Here is a 20,350-nt window from a genome sequence, read left to right as displayed (position 1 = left end):
TTGTAACAGTGGACTGAAAATCTCCTATGCAGAATTATTTGATGCTATTCATTAGCTGTATCTAGATTATTCATTGTCAAGAGTCTCTGCTCACTTGCCACCTCAGGAACTGTCCTGAACCAGAAATTAAGTATTTTCAAGCAAGTGTAATATGTATCAGGGAGACATTACTTCCTAAGGGTTGTGGTTTGTAGGTTGGTTTTGTTTGGGGGTTTGTTTGGGTAATTTTATTTAAAAATATGTGAAGTATTGGGTTTTTATTTAAAGTAAATAAAAAGAAAAAGGGTGTAAGACTTCCCAAGACTTCTCTGGTGACTTTCTGCTTGCCTTAGGCCAGTAATTCCACTTGACCCTAGTTGTTTGAGGTTTTTTTTTTCATCCTGTGTCTTTCCCCCTTAAACATTTATTATAACTTAATCATTGCCTGAAGTGTACCACTTGTTTTTTGGTTTGGTTGAGTTTTGTGTGAAGTTTTGGGTTTTTTTGGTTGGTTGTTTCTAGTGCTCTCTATTTGTAATAACTTTTCTGGCCTTTTGCACAGTTCAGCATCACTTTAACTCACTTTGAAGTGACAGGCCATCCCCCTCCACCACCCTTTTCCTAAAGGAGTCCTATGTAAGCCTCTCCTAGCAGACTTTTGCTATCATGCAGGTGCTGTCTTAGATCATCAGCATAGGTACTTCCAGTAGGTTTTTCAGTCCTTCCTTTTCAGTCACTAATGCTGTCCTGGCTTTATTGGGTATTGTAGTTTATGATCACTGAGTCTGCAGGTAAACTTTTGAAGTATGTTCACTGTAACATCTAAATGAAAGGAGAATAAACACAACTCCCCCACTGTGATATCAGAGAACAAGATGCAGGCTGGTGTTGCCTTGCACTGACTTAGAAATATCCCTTGCTTGAAACGTGCTTCTTACTGAAAATTGTATGGAGAACAGTAAGCTTCAGTGATGAGCTGCAGTAAGTTATCTCTATTCTGATTTCATTTATTAATTTAAAATAATGACAAAATTAAGGCTGCTCCATCCTTGACTACGTAACTTAAGTGAAACTAGCACATAAAAGCAAGGATTATTCCTTTGTTTAGTTAAAGAGGGAGAAATAAAGGAAATGTATAGCACAGGAGTGACTACGCTGTGGCCATTGTCAAAATGAGTCAAATCTCAACAACAGATACATAAAAGTATCTATCATCTAAGGTCAGTTTGCATTCCTTCTGTCATGACCATGAGATGAAAATACCATTCTATCAACTCATTTTTATTGACAGCAAGGAGATGATGTCTTAGTAAAACTACCAACAGGAAGGGAGGCCTCTTGTTGATAATAGTAGAAGAGTCTTTTTGAATGCTGTTCTTTCTAAGTTGTTTGTAGTCAATTATAAACAGTAGAGATCAGAAGTGGAAATGGAAGAGTAGATGTGTGTCAGGTGCAGGGTGATGCTGTTCACAATGCTGAGAGCATTGCTTTGAGGATGCAGAGACCTGATAAACACTCTACAGCTGAACAGTGTCTTGTGACCACTTGGTGTAGACAAAGTACAAGTGAGAATAATCCTTTAGCATTAACTTTTTTTAGCTTAATCATGTAATTTTGCATAATAAATTGTCTCTGATAAAGTGGGGAGAGGAAGATAAGCTTAGTGCAAATACTGGGTTGTACTCTCCTGCTAGAGGACCAGTGGGGCCAGTCCTTTAGTGGCCTGAACAAAGAATACATTGTAATCAGTGCTCAGTATCATACTTTATTTAGTGTTCTGGTCTGGTTTATTTTTGTTTCCTGTAACAACAGAATTTCTTCTGCTGTACCACAGTAATTAATAAATAAAAAGACTAAACAACAAAACAAAATAGTTTTTTCTGCTCTGCCTAGGAGAGTTTGACCACAATATTTAGATTTTCTTTTCATGAACAGATCTCTTAGAAAATTGTGATTCTATTAAGTGCTTCTCCTTAGGTATGTAAATCAGGAGCACCATAGCTTGAAAAGCAGTTTGTTTTCTGGTAGAAAATGTATAATAACAATTCTTCTATGTCAGCACAAGGAAATTGAGTACTAATAATTCTCTTCTATGACATAATAAAAGTACCAGTGTGTCTAGACAGTTACACTTAGTGGAAGTTATCTTTGTAAGGGAGCTGAAATGCATGTTTTAGATAATGTATTCTCTTCCTTTGGTGGGGGAATTGTGTGTTTGTTTTTTTAAACTCTCTTACACTGTGTGAGACAAACTGCAGATAGAAAAAAAAACAAACCTAAACAAGAAGTAGAGACTCCCTCAGTAGTTAAATGATATTAATTTGTATCTCCAGTATCAGTAAAGTTGATCTCTCTCTGTGTTAATGTGGCCCTTCTGTAGCAAACCCAGGTTTTCCATAGCAGTGTGGCAGACCACCTATGGCATCAAACTGTAGTTCTTTTTAAGTTGAAAACCAGCACTATTTAATGAACATATCTCTTCACAATCTTATTGCCAAGATTATTCCCTAAAAAACATATATTTTATGTGTTTAAAAATCAGTATTTTCATCTGCATCCTCTCCATCATGGAGAGCCTGTTTAGGGTTAAAAGAAAAGCAAAACAAACATGATGTAGTTTCCTTGCAAGAAGTCTTTGAAGCTGTAGATCCAAATAAAGTGCATTGACTGTATAATGTTGGCAGCTCTTTAGTTTAATAAAGATCTGCCTGCCAACAAGATTTTAATCATGGTCTCATTTAGAGAGAAACTGGTTTGGTTTGAATTTGAGAGGAGTTTATACATACCTGTCTGTCTGCAGCTCAGTGTTATGGTCAGTGACGAGATAATTGTTTGAACCTTTGGTCATTTGTTTCTCTTTACTGTCTGTTGGTGCACTGTCTTTTGGTTTGTCATCTCATTAGTTAGAAGAACATGAGGGAGTCATTCTCAGTGTAGCCTTGCCAGGCACTGTCTCTCCAAGAATCAGTCATCCTTAGGCTTTACCTGTATTTTGTCTGCAATCATTTATAATTTTCAGGTCCATCACCTTCCTCCCCCTGACTCCAAGCAGCATTAATCTCGAGATGAGATGAGACGAGCTACTGCATATTGGATTTTGTGCAGATTTGGACAGTCACATTTTTCAGATGTGAAGTTACATTCCTTATCTTGCTCAAGAGTAATAAAAGCAGTGTTCAGATTTGTTACTTTGCAATCAAGTGTTTACTTGGAAAGCTTGCAGCTAGCTCTCTGCCTGAGTCGTAGGTGCTTTTCGTGGGCTGTTGCAGCATATAGTGTGGTCTGTAGACAAGTAAGTGCACTTTTATGCTCTAGATGAGGCTGCATGTTGCTACAGGGTGTACCCTCAACTGAGTATTTGAGAGGGAAACAAACCCATACTTAAATAGTAAATTCAGTTAATTTTTCAGTGGCAAAATGTAGTGTATCAAAGCAGGGAGGTGCATTTCTTTAAAATACTGAATGTGATTGCACATGAGAAGTTCATGAATATGAATGCCATGCTAAAGGTAACAACTGGAGTGTTAAAGTCTTTGAATAATATGCAAGAAGTGTTGGATTTGGATCAGATTTCTTTTAAGTGTGTGGAAAAAGTAGTTTTAAGATTTTTTTTTTTTTGTTCAAGTCTGTAACTACAGAATTAATGTAACAGAACTTACCTTTGAAAACAGAGACAGGCGGTAAAACACCTTTCTGAAGTCATGGTCTTTTAGGATTGTGAGAGGAAAAAATAGTCTTTAAAATGTTACTGTTCTTCTTTTCTTTCAGAACCTTAATAAACAAGCATTTGATCTTGCAAAAGTCCTGTTGAAAAGGACCGTCCAGACCATTGAACCATGTATTGCCAATGTATGTAAATCAATTAATCCATGTTACCCACGACTGATAAGTGTTCTTCTTATTGTCTTAAATTATTAGAGATTTCTTTGTTTGAAATATTCTTTATAAAACTCACTTTTTGTAATGTGGCTACGAGGGAACCATTTTCCAAACAGGATTATTATCTTGGGTTATTGATCTTTCAACTAAGCAAAGAGGAAATAAATGCTTTCTCATATTAGTCTAAAGTTAAGCTTAAATAAAGGCTATGAAAATAAATTATTACCAAAGAAATTATATTCCAACAAAAGAAATTTGCAGCAATAGTACTTTTTATATCCAGCAATCAGACATCCCTGTTCCTTTCTAAGCTTTAGGATGAAGAATATCAGACTACCTGCTCTTCACTAAGTAATTTTTTCTCCTCCCTAAACTTGTTTCAGTTTAGGACCGAAGATTTGATTTAGACTAAAGATTCGATTTTTTAACAAGGCTTCCTTCTATTAGAATTCCTTTTGTCGAATGACAATGGTGGATGTTCTACTACCATCAGGGTGGGATGTAGTCTGGTCCATTCTGTGGCCTTTTCTCTTAGTCTCATAGCCAATAGAATTCTTAACAATCAGCAATTTTAAAAGGGAAATTAGGCAGATTCATAAATGGTGAATCAGAAAGTATTTAAAAGCTGGAGTCTCACTAACAAGTACCAGATCCCAATTCCCCTGTTTCTTTAACCTTTTCTAATTAGTTATAGCTGGAAACAAGATAGCAGAGAGAGTGACCTTTGAGTTGATTTAATATTACTCTTCTTGCTTTCTTATTCAAGTGTGTAATAGCTTTGTAGCATTTGTACTGCTCAAATAATATTAACCCACCGTATCCAATGGGAAATATATCAAGTGCATCAAAATTTAATAAATCCAAAAGAAATAATTCAAAAATAGTGACCTAACAGAAAAAAAAAAGAAATGAACAGCTTTGATAAATTACTGTCAGTTACTGCAACATATCTCACAAAGTCATCTGACATTCTTTAAGATGGGTTTGAAGTATGGAGGCTTCTTTTTCAGCATTTGATGATCTTTAATTTGGATTGGTTTTAAATGATAAAAAAGATGGAAGATACCAGATGAGAAAGCACTTCAACAGTTCTTTCACTACCTCTTTGGTTATTGATGTTACAAATTATCATAGAATAGATTCATAAAATTGTTTTGGGTTTAAGATCATTGAGTCCAACCATTATCTAGTTCTATCAAGTCTGATGCTAAACCACATCCCTCATCACTACATTTCTGTGTCTCTTAAACACTTTCAGCAGTGGAAATCCAGCCATCTCCCTGGGTAGCCTCTTCCAGGCTTTGAGAATCCTTGCAGTTGAGAAATGTTTTCTAATGTCCAATCTAATACTCCTCTAGTGCAACTTGAAGCCGTTTTGTCCTGTCCTAATCACTTGTTACTAGGTGGAGCAGACAGCCATCTCACTCCAGCCTCCTTTCAGGTGGTTGTAGAGAGCAAGGTCTCCCCTCAGCTTCTTATTGAAGTGAAGGCCCTAAAACTAAACCCAGCACTCAAGGTGTGGCCTCAGCAGTGTTAATTCCAGGGGGACAATCCCTTCCCTGGTCCTGCTGATCACACTATTCCTGATCCACATCAAGATCACGTTGGCCTTCTTGACCACCTGGGCACACATTAGCTTATGTTCAGCCAGCTGCTGATCAATACCTTTGGGTCTTTCTCTGCTGGGCAGTTTCCAACCACTCTCCCCCAAGCATGAGATTGTTGTGACCCAAGTGCAAGTTAAATTACCAAATTACTATGAATTAATCAATCCTGGTAAAACAGTTGGACATGATGATCTTAGAGGTCTTTGTCAATCAAAACAATTCTGTGATTCTCAAGAATAGAACTGAACTCCAAAGGATGTTTGTAATTTACTTGATCCAGAACTGCAGGGCTGAAATGCTTTGATGTAACAAATAAAATGTGCATAGAGTACTTTCCATTAGAATTGAAGTATTAATGATGCTACCTTAGAATAATTTTTAAGAATAATGTTTGTATTATTGAAGGAAAATCTGGTAGATAACTTTTTTATTTGTTCTAGTTTTTTAACCAGGTTCTGGTACTGGGAAAGTCATCAGTAAGTGACTTATCAGAACATGTGTTTGACTTGATACAAGAGCTTTTTGCCATAGATCCTCACTTACTGCTGTCTGTCATGCCACAGCTTGAATTCAAGCTGAAGGTAGGTTACAAGTAGTAAAACTTGTGTGCATAGTAAGAGCACAGAGCTGTAGATTTAATGTGTTCTGCTGGAGGGATAAAAATGTGCTTATTTTAGAGATAAATGTAATATTGCAGGAAAGATAGTGGAAAGTTGTATACAACTGTGTGCTTTCTGTGCTTGCTGATGTGTATTATGTACAGAAAATAATAATGGTGAATTTATATAATCTAATACTTAGTCTTTGAGTTTCAACTGGAGTTTAGAAAATAATTAGGTTGTGGTTGGTTTAGGTCATGAAATGCAAGTATATGCAGGAAATACTGAAGTCAGCTTCAGTATTGATCTGCAGAATTCTCTTTAGTGAAATAATATTTGAATTATAGAGGAAATATTCCAGAATGTCTTCTCAGATTGGTCACAATCAGCTAGTAAGTCAGCTGGCTTCTTTTGAATCTTTGGAAATAGTTAATTTATCCTAATATGGGGGTCTGGCTTTTTAAAATTAAAAAGTTTTTCACCTTAAGATTGTAAGTGAACAAGATAAATACTTCAGGTATGTACATATTATAGGGTATGGTGGCACCAAAAAAAATCAAGAAATATACATTGGGTGAAATTACATTTTATTAATTTTATTAATGCACATCTAATTATAACATCTTAACTGGTGTCTTTTTGACGCACATAAAATTCTCTTGAAAATGCTTTAAGGCAAAAATGAGATTGTTCACTGTTGAAGTTCAGAGATATATGGTATTCAGACTGTTGTGCATGGATTTTCATTCCTGAAAGAGGCAGAGCTTTCCAAGCATATAGAATCAAAGAATGGCTTAGGTTGGAAGGGACCTTAGAGATCATCTACTCCAGTCAGTGGCAAGGACACCTCTCAGCTAGGCTCAGCTGCTCAAGACCTCATGCAGCCTGGCCTTGAACACCCTCAGAAAGGGTGTTCAAGGGCATCCACAGCCTCCCTGGGCAGCCTATTTTAAAGTCTCACCACTCTACTGTACTGAGGAACATCTTTCTAAGATGCAGTATAAACTTACTCTCCTTCAGCATAAAACCATTTCCCCTTGTCCTATTGCTAGACACCCTTCTGAAAAGTCCCTCTGCAGCCTTCCTGTAGGATCCTATCAGGTACTGGAAGACAGCTATAGGGATGATATCCTGGAGACTTCTTCAGGCTGTACAACCCCAGCTCTCTCACTCTATCCTCATAGCAGAGATTGCCCAGCTGTCTTGTGGCCCTCATAGGACTCACTTCAACAGCTCTGTATCCTTCTTATGATGGAGATACCAGAACTGGACACAGTATTTGAGGTGGACCCAGTACAGATAATTAATAATGTTAATAGATATTTGTCTATTTTTACTCATATTCATCTAATGTAATTAGGAAGTTTGAGCATTATAAGCGATTATTTCAGGTTCACTTTTTAAATGTTACTTGCAAAAGCAGAAAGAAATTGAAGCCAGCAATTAGTATAGAGATGCTACAGGTAATGATTTACAGTTCTTCTTTCATGTTTTGCTATTTAGAGCAATGATGGAGAAGAACGTTTGGCTGTTGTTCGACTTCTGGCTAAACTCTTTGGCTCCAAAGATTCTGATCTGGCCACGCAGAATCGTCCTCTTTGGCAGTGCTTTCTTGGGCGGTAAGAGAAACAGGGACAGAATTCTCCATTTCTGTTCTTTTTGTTCAGAATTTTCAGGTATTGTTGCATTTCTAAGTAGGTTTTTAGAGGATGCAATTGTATTTGAACAAAGTCTTTTATGCTTATAAAATGATTTTGGTTGGAAAAGACCTTTTAAGATCAAGTCCAACTGTTATCTAACTCTGCCAAGTCCAGTGCTAGACTACATATATCCCTTAACACCACATCTCTGTGGCTTTTAAACACCTTCAGGGATACAGATTCAACCACCTCCTTGAGGAGCCAGTTCCAGTTTTTGAGAACCTTTTTAGTCAAGAAGTTTTTTCTGGTATGCAGTCTAACCCTCCCCTGGTGCAACTTGAGGCCACGTCCTCTTCTCGTGTCTCTTGATACTGGAGAGAAGAGACCAACAACCATCTTGCTTCAACTTCCTTTCAAGTGGTTGTAGTGATCAAGAAAGTCTCGCCTCAGTCTCCTTTTCACCAGGCTGAAGAACCCCAGTTCCTTCTTTTATTAAAGCTTCAAAGCAGGAACTGCATACTGTTAACATTTTAGAATGATGAAGCCTGAAGAACTGCTGCTGCACTGCTGTCAGCTATAGACATACATTAGATCAATAGCACAACTCATACCCAGCAGAAACCACATGGTATATATGCCAGCATTGTTGAAGTTTCATACTACTCAGCTACAGCTGCTACTGCATCTTGAATTTGGCAGTCACCTCTTTGAGTGAAAGGATATTTCTTTTAAGTACAGAAATTTATCACTCTCAAAGTGTTTTCAGATGGTCCATGTTACATGGAGATTGAAACTCTGGTAATTTGATTTGTATTTATGTATATATACATAAATATACATGTGTATGTATACATAAATATATATGATTGACAGTGTATTGATAATTAACATTTAAAAGTCCATGGATAAAATCCTCTGAGTAAACATTTCATCAGCATATAGCCTGTGCATTCTTTCATTTTAGTCCTGACTTAATTTCCCAAGAAACAACATAAAAATGTATCTGAGGTACATTCTAGAGATAAGTTAAAAAACATTTCTCTTGTATTCTTTTGCCATGTGTAGAGTATTCTAATAGTTAATGGAACATACTATCAACACATGTTACTACATAGAGAATAATCTTGATTTGCAAGGCTAATTAAAAATTAACATTCATCATCTTCTATCCCTCTAGGTTCAATGATATCCATGTCCCTGTGAGATTAGAGAGCGTGAAATTCGCCAGTCATTGTTTAATGAACCATCCAGACTTAGCAAAAGACCTCACTGGTGAGATGCTGATACAGGGGTTTAGAATAATTTAAGAAATGAGCAAGGAAGAGTGTAATTATTTCTGTACATAGCACTGTGGTTCTAAAATGTATCAAGTCCAGCACTTGATGCTTGATGGAAGAGCTAACTACAAAGTAATTGCTTTCTGCTGAAGGCAAGCTTTGGTTATTAGAAAGAGAGGAGTGTGTGACATGGTGTGGACTTCATCAGAGGCGGTTTTTAAGAAGCTGCCTGCTGCAGAATTAGTTTTAAAGTCGTTGCAGATTCTAATGAAACTTTTGGCAAGTCAAAGCTAATACTGCCACAGCATCTTGGTTTATGTTCAAAGCCAGCATGTTCCCTACTGTGCTCTTCCACTGAGTTTTAAAAAATGTCATTGTGCTGATCTAAACCGTGAGGTGTCTTCACTTCAACATCATTCTAACTATGAGCAGATTTTCAGATGGAACTGAAAATGCTTCTTTTTTGATGCAAATAAACTAACAAGGCTGACTATTGCTGTAGGCTAACTTACCTTAGCTCTTTGGAAATGAAAATTGCTGCTCTTTCCCCCCCCCTCCTTACTTTCAGTGTATTCTAATCAATTTTATTTCACTTCATTGCTTGTTGCAAACGAGGTTATTTGTAAAAGCCATTCACTGTTATCTTCTGATATTTACAGTCACAAAGTTGCTTGATATTTAAGGTAGAAATGATGGAACAAATATCTCCTATAGGCAGTTAAATAGATTATATGGTTGTGTTATATGACTGGCATTTAATTCTCCTATGTATTATTAGTAATTTGGAGTGTACCATTATCTACATGAGCAAAAAGCCATTTTTTCCATTATTTCTGATCATAACAGAGTATTTGAAGGTTAGATCCCACGACCCAGAAGAAGCCATTCGACATGATGTTATTGTTACAATTATTACTGCGGGCAAGAGAGATCTTTCTTTAGTCAATGACCAGCTGCTTGGATTTGTAAGGGAAAGAACACTAGACAAACGGGTAAGTGTTAAGATTTTATTTTCAGGAATAACTGTTTTTAATATAATTTGCTAAAAGTAAAACAAAAAATCATCTAAACCCAAAGCCACAAAACCAGAGTTGACTATTAACCAAAACGTTGTGAGAGACAAAAGCAGTTCTCTCCTACCAGAACATCTTAATGTAGATTGCATATTATGGAGGCACCAATCAAGCACTGTCAATCATAGGATCAACCAGGTTGGAAGAGACTTCCAAGATCATCCAGTCCAACCTAGCACCCAGCCCCATCCAGTCAACTAGCCCATGGCACTGAGTGCCTCATCCAGTCTTTTCTTGAATGCCTCCAGGGACAGTGACTCCACCACCTCCCTGGGCAGCCCATTCCAATGGGAAATCACTCTCTCTGTGAAGAACTTCCTCCTAACATCCAGCCTGTACTTCCCCTGGCACAACTTGAGACTGTGTCCCCTTGTTCTGTTGCAAATAAGTCATTGATTCGAGGAGCATATTAATTTAGTAAGAACATGAGAATTGCCACATGTTGAGGCCAAAGGTCCCTATGTAGCCCAGTGTAATTCTCATAGTGTTCAGTTTTCAGTTTCCAGCGATTTGTGATTTAGAGATTTCTTAAATCTGCTTCATCATGCTTGTCATAGTTTTCAATGGAACATTATTCACAGAATCACAGAAACATCCAGGTTGGAAAAGACCCTCGGGATCACCAAGTCCAACCTATAACCCTACTCTACAAGATTCACCTTAAACCATAGGCCTAAGTATCACATCCAAACAACTTTTAAACACATCTAGGGTCAGTGACTCCACTATCTCCCTGGGCAGCTCATTCCAGTGCCTGACCACTCTCTCCATGAAAAACTTGTTCCTAATGTCCAGTCTAAACCTCCCCAGCCTCAGTTTGAGGCCATTCCCCCTTGCTCTGTCTCCAGTTACCTGTGAAAAGAGACCATGAACTTTTCATTCCATGAAATTTTGGAATTATGTCTTGAATTTATTTAGACTTCATCTATGACATCTGCATCAATAAACTGGAGTTTAATATGCATGTGTGGAAAAAAATAACTTCTTTTAAGCTTGTCTGATAATTTCACTTATGTGAAGGAATAAATCTTCTTTGACCCACTTATGAATCATAAATATGTATAATGTATCTTTCCCACTCCTTTACTTTCCCAACTAAAGAATCACCTAGTTAACTATCACACAAAATGATTATTGCATGCTTCTGATCATTGTTGTCTGGTTATTCTCTATCCTGTTGGACCCAGTGTGACCAGACTTGCCTGTGGCATTCAAGCTGTGCGCTCTGTACACGATTTATGAGAATCTTTTCTTATTCTTTAACATTCTGTCTTCTATGATACTTTTGAGCACTGAGGGGACAATTTTGGCAAACATCCCTGTTTTCTTAGGTATTTTTCCTGAATAATTTCAGGTGGCACATTATCTAATATTAGACATACAGGTGGGAAAAGCTGGCCTTAACGCGAATGTCTTTCATTTCATGTTGCAGTGATTCAGTAGCATGACATTGCTCTGCAATTCTGCATTACAATATTAGATCTGACTAGCTCAGTGAAATTTATACACACTGTTCCATTCATTTCCTAATAATGTTTCATATGTTTAGTGTCACAGATTCCTTTCTGACTCCCATCAATATCTTCCTTCTGGTTCTTCCACTGTGAAAAACCACTTGTCTGTTTCCAGCCATTGTTCCCTGTGTTTTGCTTAATAATTAATCCACAACAGGATTCTTAGTCTCATACCAGAGGATCTTAAAATCTGTTGGAAGGTTTTTAGAGATCTTAATGCATTTTAGTATATTTGTGTGTCTACTAAAATAGATTTTTTTCATAGACAGAGCTTCCCATTGTGTGAAGTGTAATGACTCATTGTCATAACTTCATTTCCCAGCAGTGTCTGCTCTTTGTTGTTGTCAGTGTTTTATTTCAGCCTCTTTGCCCATTCAAAATCAGCTACTCTGGTGAGTGGCACTGTGCCTCTTGGGATCCTTTGGCTTTCACACTTGCTGTTTTCAATCTGTCCACTGACAATTGCAGTAGCAGTAGTTAGTATGTAGTGTATGACTTCTACTAAATTCCTGTACAAGTCACAAATGGGATATCACTTGGTCATAATGATTCTGTCACTGTTCATTTTGTTAAGTTGTTTTAAAAGGGATTCTAATGGTGCTTTAAGAAATCTCTTCAGACCTCTCTGGAATAAATCTTACTTTGTTTTGAGCCTTACTAAACTGTCTGAAAGGTTTCTTCTTCTGGAGGATTTGGTGATGGTGGTTAAATAGTACATTGCTAATAATTTGGTTCTATAACTTTTGCCATGCTTCATCAAGATTTTACCTTCAACTTGCCAGAGCTAATAACTCTCTGTTGTATACACTCTGTCAGATGGGGCTTGATGCTCTTTGGAGGGTGATGTTTTAATAGTACCCTTCACTGTCGTGTGTAACCATGTTGGGTTTTGTTGTACCTTTATGACAGAGAACATCCTTTCTGTAAGCTGTATCATTTTAGCTAGTTAATTGAATTCTTATTTTTAAAATCTGTTATTTTCCCTTTTTTAACTGAGAATGTTACTGCATTGTGTTTTGAGAAGAGGATGTTGTAGTTGCATAAAGGGAAATCCCACTGTTTAGTATGTTCACTATTGAAAAAGCAGCTTTTCAATTCCTTTTACATACAACTTGACTTAGCACATTCCTCAGGAGTGATTACCTTCCTTCTTTTTGTCAGCCATTAAACAAACATGTCCAAAAAGTCATTTATGAGATCTAAAAACTTTGAGTGTAACCACCACTTCCCACTGGGTCTTGGCACCTGGTCAAAATGGGATGTTTGTTGCTGTGCCTTCTGCATAGCCTCTCCTTTATCATGCTGCCAGCAGTAAGAAGCAGTCAGTTGTACAGCTGTAATACTCATTTCTAGGGAACTGGGGATTTTCAGTTCAGAGAGCCTTAACCCAGCATGGGACTTCTTAATGTTGCTAGTATGTTTGACTCAGTGATTTCACACTGGTCATAGGTTTGATGATATATTTCAAAGTTAGGTGCCTTTTCAGGCAGTCACCAGTGAAGAATAACTTCTCCTCTAGATGATGTTTCTCTTATAAAAATCTCTGGAGAGAGCTTTAATGAAAATGCATCCTGAGGAGAAATAAGAATTGAGGATTGACTAGAAATGACTACAACAAACATTTACATTTTGCAGGTAACAATATAGCATGCCTTTGTAAATAGAGCTGTAAAGCCAATATCAAAGACTTTCAAACATTCATAATTTTAAAAAACAATATTTTTTATTCAGTTTGAGAGAGGGATATTGATATGTCCATATTACTGTCTCCATATTTTCTGTGAAGGTATTGGTTTTTGTTTCCAGACATAGTGCATTATACCCACTTCAATTATTCTTTTGCTTTAAAGAACTCAATTATCTTCTACTGACTGCATTTACCCTTTGTAGCGAGGTTTCTGTTGGGCAAATCCACAGCAAGTTCCTAAGTGATCATTCATCAATTTGACTTCATCTAATTCTTTTTAGGCCTGCAATCATCTGTCAAATGAGTATAGATAAGACTGTAAAAAGAACACTTGTCCACAAGACTGAAGTAAAATGCTGATGTCTCAAACACACTGATCTGTCATTTCAGGTCTACCTTTTCTCTTTATAGAAATAGTGTGAAAATTTAAGTCATTGTAACTGCTACATTATTTATGTGAGCTGTGGGATTTTTCTCCTGTCCATATTCTTGTTGGCATAGTATTAATAAAAATGCCTTAATGGATTTTGCTTTTTGGTTTGTTTGGGTTTTTTTTTAGGGTAAAAGTTTTTGGCTAAAAGACAGGAGCTATGTTTTTTAAAATAACATCCTTAGTTAACTCAATCTGCATCTACATTTGCACAATTGTTACAGCTATTAAAAAGATAACACAAGAATCCCCAAGCAAACACTACCACCTATAGTTTTCAAATCCACTTCTGTTGGTCCAGTTGGAAAATAATTGTGGGAACAGATGCATCCCAAAGTCTGGAATCCAGTCCTTTATAAGAATCGTTCTGAGCACTGTCTCTAGAGTCTTTACAGTGCCTTTACTTTGCAAAATAGAACCTGAGAAACCTGAAGTAATAGAGGAGAATTTTGACAGCTGACTTGGGCTCCCATGTTTCTCAACAGCTTTTGTGATCCACAGACTTCACCCCTTCACGAGAACAGACTTTCACATTATCATCTTTAAGTCAAAAGTCAGAGACTAAGGAGCCATAGAAATAGGCTCATTTTTCTGGTTCTCTTTATAGATTTTTCTGCATGTGTTAGTCTTCTCTTTCTCTGGGTGTACTAAAAAACATTGTGGCTTTTTCCAGTTCAAGGAGAAAAAAATTAAGAGGTTAATATTCTTAACTGTATGAAAAGATTAGGTTAACTATTCCAACAGGTGAGGAGTTTAATTCTGCTGATTAACTAAGGAAGACTGTTAAATTTCTTTTGTTAATGAGATCAGGGTAGTGCTTCTGTTAGCTGTGTTTATTAATCTGCTCCTCTTGATGGTTACATTCTCCTTTATTTTCATGTGCATTCAGTTTTTACCCTACTATGTGCTGTTTGAGCTTTATTCTTGTTAGCACCTTGCTTTTTTTATTTTCTCCCTGTACCTCCTGTTCAGTGACTTGCTTCTACAGAGTTAAACCATTTTCTAAGGGGTTCTGTCCAGTGCCTTCCATCTTCTGCATAAAAAGTGCCTTACTGTATGCTCTGACTTGTATGCTCTATGGCAGTTTCCATGATCAGAAATCTGTTGGCAATCCAAACCGTATAACTCCTCATTAAGTACTCTGCTTTCATTTTAGGCTTAGATTTTGTAGAATCATCTCTTGCAGTACTTTTCTCTCTTCTGACAATAGTTTTGTCATTGTTCCTGTCTGAGGAAGCTGTCACTTGCATAGGAGGGGTTATGTCTGAATTGGAAGGAAGCTCTCTATTCTAAGAGTAGTGAAATAAAGGAAGAGGTTGCCTAGAGAGGTGGTGGAGCCCCCATCCCTGACCCCATTGAAGGTCAAATGTGCTGAGGACCTACGTAGCCTGATCTAGTTAAAGATGTACTTGTTCACTGCAGAGAGGTTGGGCAAGATGACCTTCAAGGATCCCTTCGAACCTGATGCATTCTGTGATTCTGTGACTTCAGGAAAACACTAATCCTTCTCTGAAAATGTTTCGGACCTTTGTTCTGTTTAAAATGTGTTTTATATTGCAAAGGGTGTGAACAGATTCCTCTAAAGAAGCCAATGTCTATTTATACTTACAATTCTCTCTTGTGAAAACAGTTAAACTATGTACAATCACTACTGTCTTGACCTTTACTCATGGCTTTTAATATTTAAGAAATATGTACTACAGTACAATTTCCTTTTTCCATCTTCTTGATAGAACTTATTTCAGCACCTAGTGGTGTGTAAGGCTGTTGTGCTGACATAAGCCATATTATCTTCAAAATATTTCCTTTCTTTGTCCTTCAAGAAAAGGAAGTCACTCAGTAAAACTATTAAGAAATTAAATGTGCAGTAACTCACTTGGTGTTACTAAAACAAGCCCTCGGTTTAACAAGATTGAAGAAGTTATGCAGTGTGAATAATAGTATCTACATTTATGCTTGATGGATTGAAATGGCTTTAGCATTGTTAGTCCTTGGAGTTCAAAGCAAAAATTGGTATCTAGAGTGTTTGGGAAGAAATTCTCTTTCAAGTTGAATTTCATCCAAACAGTGAGGGAAAATAAGTTTCTTTTGGGGTTTTCTGTGTATATCCTTCAATGGGAGACACTGTTCTCTCAGTTCTTAGTCTCTTCTGGTTTGGTTCCTTCCACAAATCAGCGTAGGAGAGCTTACAGATTGTGTCTGTTGAAGTGTTTAATAGTGGGATGTTTCCTGTTTACATGAAGGGCTAAATAGTGACCACCAAAGGCAAGGATCAGAACCCAGAAACTCTGCCTGCAGATGTTGTAGTTTGTTTTTTCCTGGATCTGTGGAGTCTTACAGTGATTACTTCAAGGCTTCAGAAAAAGAGGTCTCTCCTGCTGTCCTGTAAAAGTGATCTAAGAGTTCAGACCCTCAAGTTTAGCTGGGCCTACCTTCCAAACCTCCCATATCTAGAGAGGTGTGCTTTAGGATAGCATAAGGCTATGCAGAGAAAGAAGGTTGCCTGTCTCTGAATAGGTAACTCTTCCAAATCCTGGCTCAGGAAGGCCCTTACTCAGGCATATCTGTTAAGCTGTACTTCATGTTTTCATACCAAGTGCCTCCCAGTTTTAATTTGCTTAGCACAGAGAAGTACTGGTTTCTTCTGTACAGACAGTACTTAATCTGCTTAATACAAGGAAGAAGCTCTTATGTAGGCTTTACAAATTCTCATTTAGAGGCCCTGAATTTTCAACTTATGCCCTGTCTAAATACAGGAAGTCAGAATGTGGCACTTCTGCTTTTCACACAGGTACATCTTTACTGTATTTTGTATGTGCTTGATGTTTATTTACCAAAACCACTTCCTACCTTTCATTTTTTCCTCTCAAGTGGCGAGTAAGAAAGGAAGCTATGATGGGTCTTGCCCAGCTATACAAGAAGTATTGTCTTCATGCGGAGGCTGGAAAAGATGCTGCAGAGAAAGTGAGCTGGATAAAGGATAAACTTTTGCACATATATTATCAAAATAGCATTGATGACAAGTGAGTTAATCTAAGCCTTCCTAATTTTAATTGTGTAGTGCTTATTCTGAGAAAGCTGTCGTGGCTCTTTGTAGTTTTAAGAATATGATACATGTAATAATAATTAAGGTGTTCAGTGTGCTTCTGTTACCTGTTCAATGTATTTCTTTGGTTTACTGATGCAACTAGATCTATGATGCTAGTAGATGATCATTAACAAACTACTGTATAGAGAAGGAAAAAAAAAAGTCAAATATTGCATTTACTACACCAGTTCATGTTTACCTTACTGTTTGCCAGACACTGGAAATGTAAGCACTGTGAATTTATGCACAGATATTTCCTTTTGGTATGCTGTGTGAAAATGGACCCCTTTTTTCTACCCCTTTTTGGGTAGAGCACAAGCTGAAGAAATACCAGAGGTGCTTCTGCTATTGCCTAACCTTCCCTGTTTTATCACTCAGCCCCTTTAGTTTTTGAAATAACATTTTGGCTTAGGGAAAAGTATTTTGGCTGAGGTTTTGGGAGATAGTTTTCAGTTCTCCCTGATAATTCTTTGCCTTTCACAAGGAGAGCCAAACCATGAGATCACACAAAGATAGAATTTCAGCCTAGATTTTTAATACAGCAGACTCAGAAACAGCTGTGTAGTGTTTTTTAGCATCTAACATTTGTCTGCCTCATTGTGTTTGTGATCTTGGTGACTGATTCACTAATGGCCTTCTTCAGTTTTCACTTAGTGATAATGAATTCTTACTGCTGCAGTCATGAAGGCTCACTTTGCTTATCTGGCTGTTCATAAGTGGGCCAGAGTTAGATATTTAATTAGTTGTTGACTTTTTGGTGGTTTGGTTTTGGGGTTTTTTGCTGGGTTTTTGGTTGCTGATTTGTTTGTTTTTTTGAAGTAAAGTCAGGAGATCATACACACAGAAATTACTCTTAAAGTCTGCTGAGACAGAAGTACCAAATAGTGAAAAATTAGGAAGTCTTTGACATTCAGATTATTCAAAGCTACTTTCTGCAGATTATATGCATCAACTAGGCTTTAATTTGCATTGAGAGGTTCTTGTTGGTTTTCTAGCATGTTCATATCTCACAGTCAGTGCACAGGTTTGATACTCAACAGAGAATGAATCAAAGTTCTGCCACAGCTGAGCAGATGTTTTCAGTGTTCCTGCTCACAGAAAATGCAGGACAGTGTCAGTGAAATGAGACAAGGAGTTCTAAGGAAAGACTGTTGTGGCAAAGTTGAGTTTCTTTCTCTGACTTGACTTCTTGTGGAAGTCAGTCTAAGCCACTGAAACTTCTCTGCTCATGAGTAGATGTGGATTGTATGCTGTTTGTTTTCTGTGTGTCCATGCTGAAGCACTGCTGGCTTGATTTTTAAAGTGTTCCTCTAGTTCACTTTGCTACCTTGAATTTTAATGCAGATTTTACTAGATTTTAAGGCTCACAATGAAACTGTTGCTCAGTCACACCATTGGATTGGGTTCGTTCCCTCAACTCAAGAGTAAAGTAGTAAATGCGTTTCAGTGTTATCGTTGTCAGAATTACAAAGTTAGCACTTGCAGCACCTGAAGAGCTGTAGAAATGCTTTGAACTCTTAAGACATACTCCATTCAGTCCTTTAAACACAGATGCACAGGCCAAAATTAGCCAATTCTGGACTGTTATCCTTGCATAATGAGGGATGAGGATAAGAAGCAAGAATGGAAAAAAGTAAAAATTAATAGCCTGAGCCTTGGAGCATTACATAACCCTAACAGTGGTTCTTCTTTCAGAAGATAATAGCACAGTATCACAGTGGAGTAGAACAATTTCTCTCCCCATGTCCTTAACTCAGTCACTTGACAGTGGGGTTTGTTGTTACTGGACTGTTGATATGCATATCTACCCAAGATTGAGAACTTTCAACTGTAAGAACTGCTTAGAGCTTGTGTGTTCTGAGCTTTTATTTGTACAAGTGCATAACAAGTGGAGTTAAATAACCACATCTTAAAAACAGTGGCCTGCTTCCTGCTCTTAGTGTGCTAGTCAGTGACATTCCTCACAGGAGAAGAGTGTTCCCTCAGAGGTATTATCCCTGTTTGTAGATCTTTACCCCAACTAGTGTTGTCTAGGGAAGGCATGATAGAGTCTCACCATTTGGATTGACAGCTAGTCTAGAAAATAGATCTGTAGACACATGGGATAGAGCAGTGCTCCTAGATTAGTAAGGTGACAGATGTCTTCAGTATCCTACTACTTGCTAAACAGAGATGGAATCTCTTGAAGTCTGAAGATCCTATTCTGCAAGCAATTTAGTTCTTGGAGTCATCAGTAGTGAAATGTATGTTGAAAAGAAGAAAGCCAAGTTTTTGTGGGGTTTTTTAATACCAATAGGATGCCTTGTATTCATCTTTTTATTCCTCTGCCTTGCCATCAGGTCTCTTGGAATTTTCTTTGAGCAGAAGTATGGTGCTTGCCCTGTGCTGCTTCTGTGGTCTTTTACAAGGCATTCCATGAGTACTTACTAGGAGCCATAGTAAAAAAGCTTGTAAATGGAAACACACAAAATATTTATCCATAAATATCAAATCGTGCACAGCTCTGATTGGTGTGGATTATATTAATGTCTGGATGCTCTTTCATTAGAGAGGGCATTCTAACTGGATGAACTGTAGAGTTGTATTTTGTAGTTTCAAGTTTTCCCTTTCATGTAAAACTTTAAATATATATCTATATTTTTTAAGAAAGATAATTGGAGAATGTTTTTGTTGGGTTGGTTTGCTCTTGCATAGTTTTCCTTTTTCTCCTTTTATTGGCTATGTTTTGTTGTTGCCTTGTCTCTACCTTTTTAATGGTAATTTTTAACTTCTGCATTAGAATAATGAGTAGTTTTGCTGTTTTCTCAAACACACTGATGTTTTATCTTAACCTTTCCCTCAAGGATACTTCAGGTTTTTACTTTCCTCGTTATATTCATGTATTCTTTCTTTATACTTGCTGTCTATAACCCATTTTCTTATGTACAAGGGTGAACAAAGGGAGATTCTCAGAGCCTAAAGAAAGAAAGGAGAATTTGGATGGGGACAAATAAAGCAATTACTCCCTCTTAAAGGTGAAAATGAAAGAACATGTAAAAGTTCTCATGAAGCAGGTCTTACTAATTTTTTTTTGTCAACAAGGGAAGAGATCTTTACAGATGAGAATAAGCAACACTGCTTTTTAGGTGCTTTGGTTTTGGTTTTCTTCTCCACTTAAAAGTCTGGTTTTAGTGATTTTTTTGATAGTTCTTTTTTTCCTTTACCCAAAGGGTATCCAGCGCTCCTGGAAATGCACATTTTTTATCTCTTCTTTTCCTTCAGGTTATTGGTAGAGAAAATCTTTGCTCAGTATCTTGTTCCACACAATTTGGAAACGGAAGAGCGGATGAAGTGTTTGTATTATTTGTATGCTAGCTTGGATCCAAACGCTGTCAAGTGAGTACAGGGCAAATGGTTTCTTGGACTTTTTCCATCACATTTTTATGTAAATTCTGACTATACAAGTCAAATTGCATAGATAAGTAACTGGTGCTTAACCTTATTAGTGTTACTAATAGTTCTATATCCCTGGAGGTGTTTAAGGTCAAGCTGGATGAGGCTCTGGCCAGCCTAATCTAGGGTAGGGTGTACCTGCCCA

The 20,350-nt window shown here is 37.3% G+C and overlaps 1 protein-coding gene across 3 annotated transcripts in view; it reads left to right on the top strand.

The window, feature by feature from the left end:
* PDS5A (PDS5 cohesin associated factor A) overlaps positions 1 to 20,350 on the top strand; it is a 95,250-nt gene that overhangs the window by 38,969 nt on the left and 35,931 nt on the right. For all 3 annotated transcript variants that reach the window (XM_064149171.1, XM_064149169.1, XM_064149170.1), the window contains exons 7-13: positions 3,748 to 3,828; positions 5,906 to 6,046; positions 7,568 to 7,683; positions 8,882 to 8,976; positions 9,828 to 9,973; positions 16,557 to 16,708; positions 20,035 to 20,148. In XM_064149171.1, the coding sequence (XP_064005241.1) occupies positions 3,748 to 3,828; positions 5,906 to 6,046; positions 7,568 to 7,683; positions 8,882 to 8,976; positions 9,828 to 9,973; positions 16,557 to 16,708; positions 20,035 to 20,148 (845 nt within the window). The remainder of the gene's footprint in view (positions 1 to 3,747; positions 3,829 to 5,905; positions 6,047 to 7,567; positions 7,684 to 8,881; positions 8,977 to 9,827; positions 9,974 to 16,556; positions 16,709 to 20,034; positions 20,149 to 20,350) is intronic.

This window comes from Pogoniulus pusillus, chromosome 9 (assembly GCF_015220805.1).
Source record: "Pogoniulus pusillus isolate bPogPus1 chromosome 9, bPogPus1.pri, whole genome shotgun sequence".
Lineage (NCBI taxonomy): Eukaryota > Metazoa > Chordata > Aves > Piciformes > Lybiidae > Pogoniulus > Pogoniulus pusillus.
The sequence above is the reverse complement of the archived record's forward strand: the minus strand, read 5'-3'. Positions and strand labels throughout refer to the sequence as shown.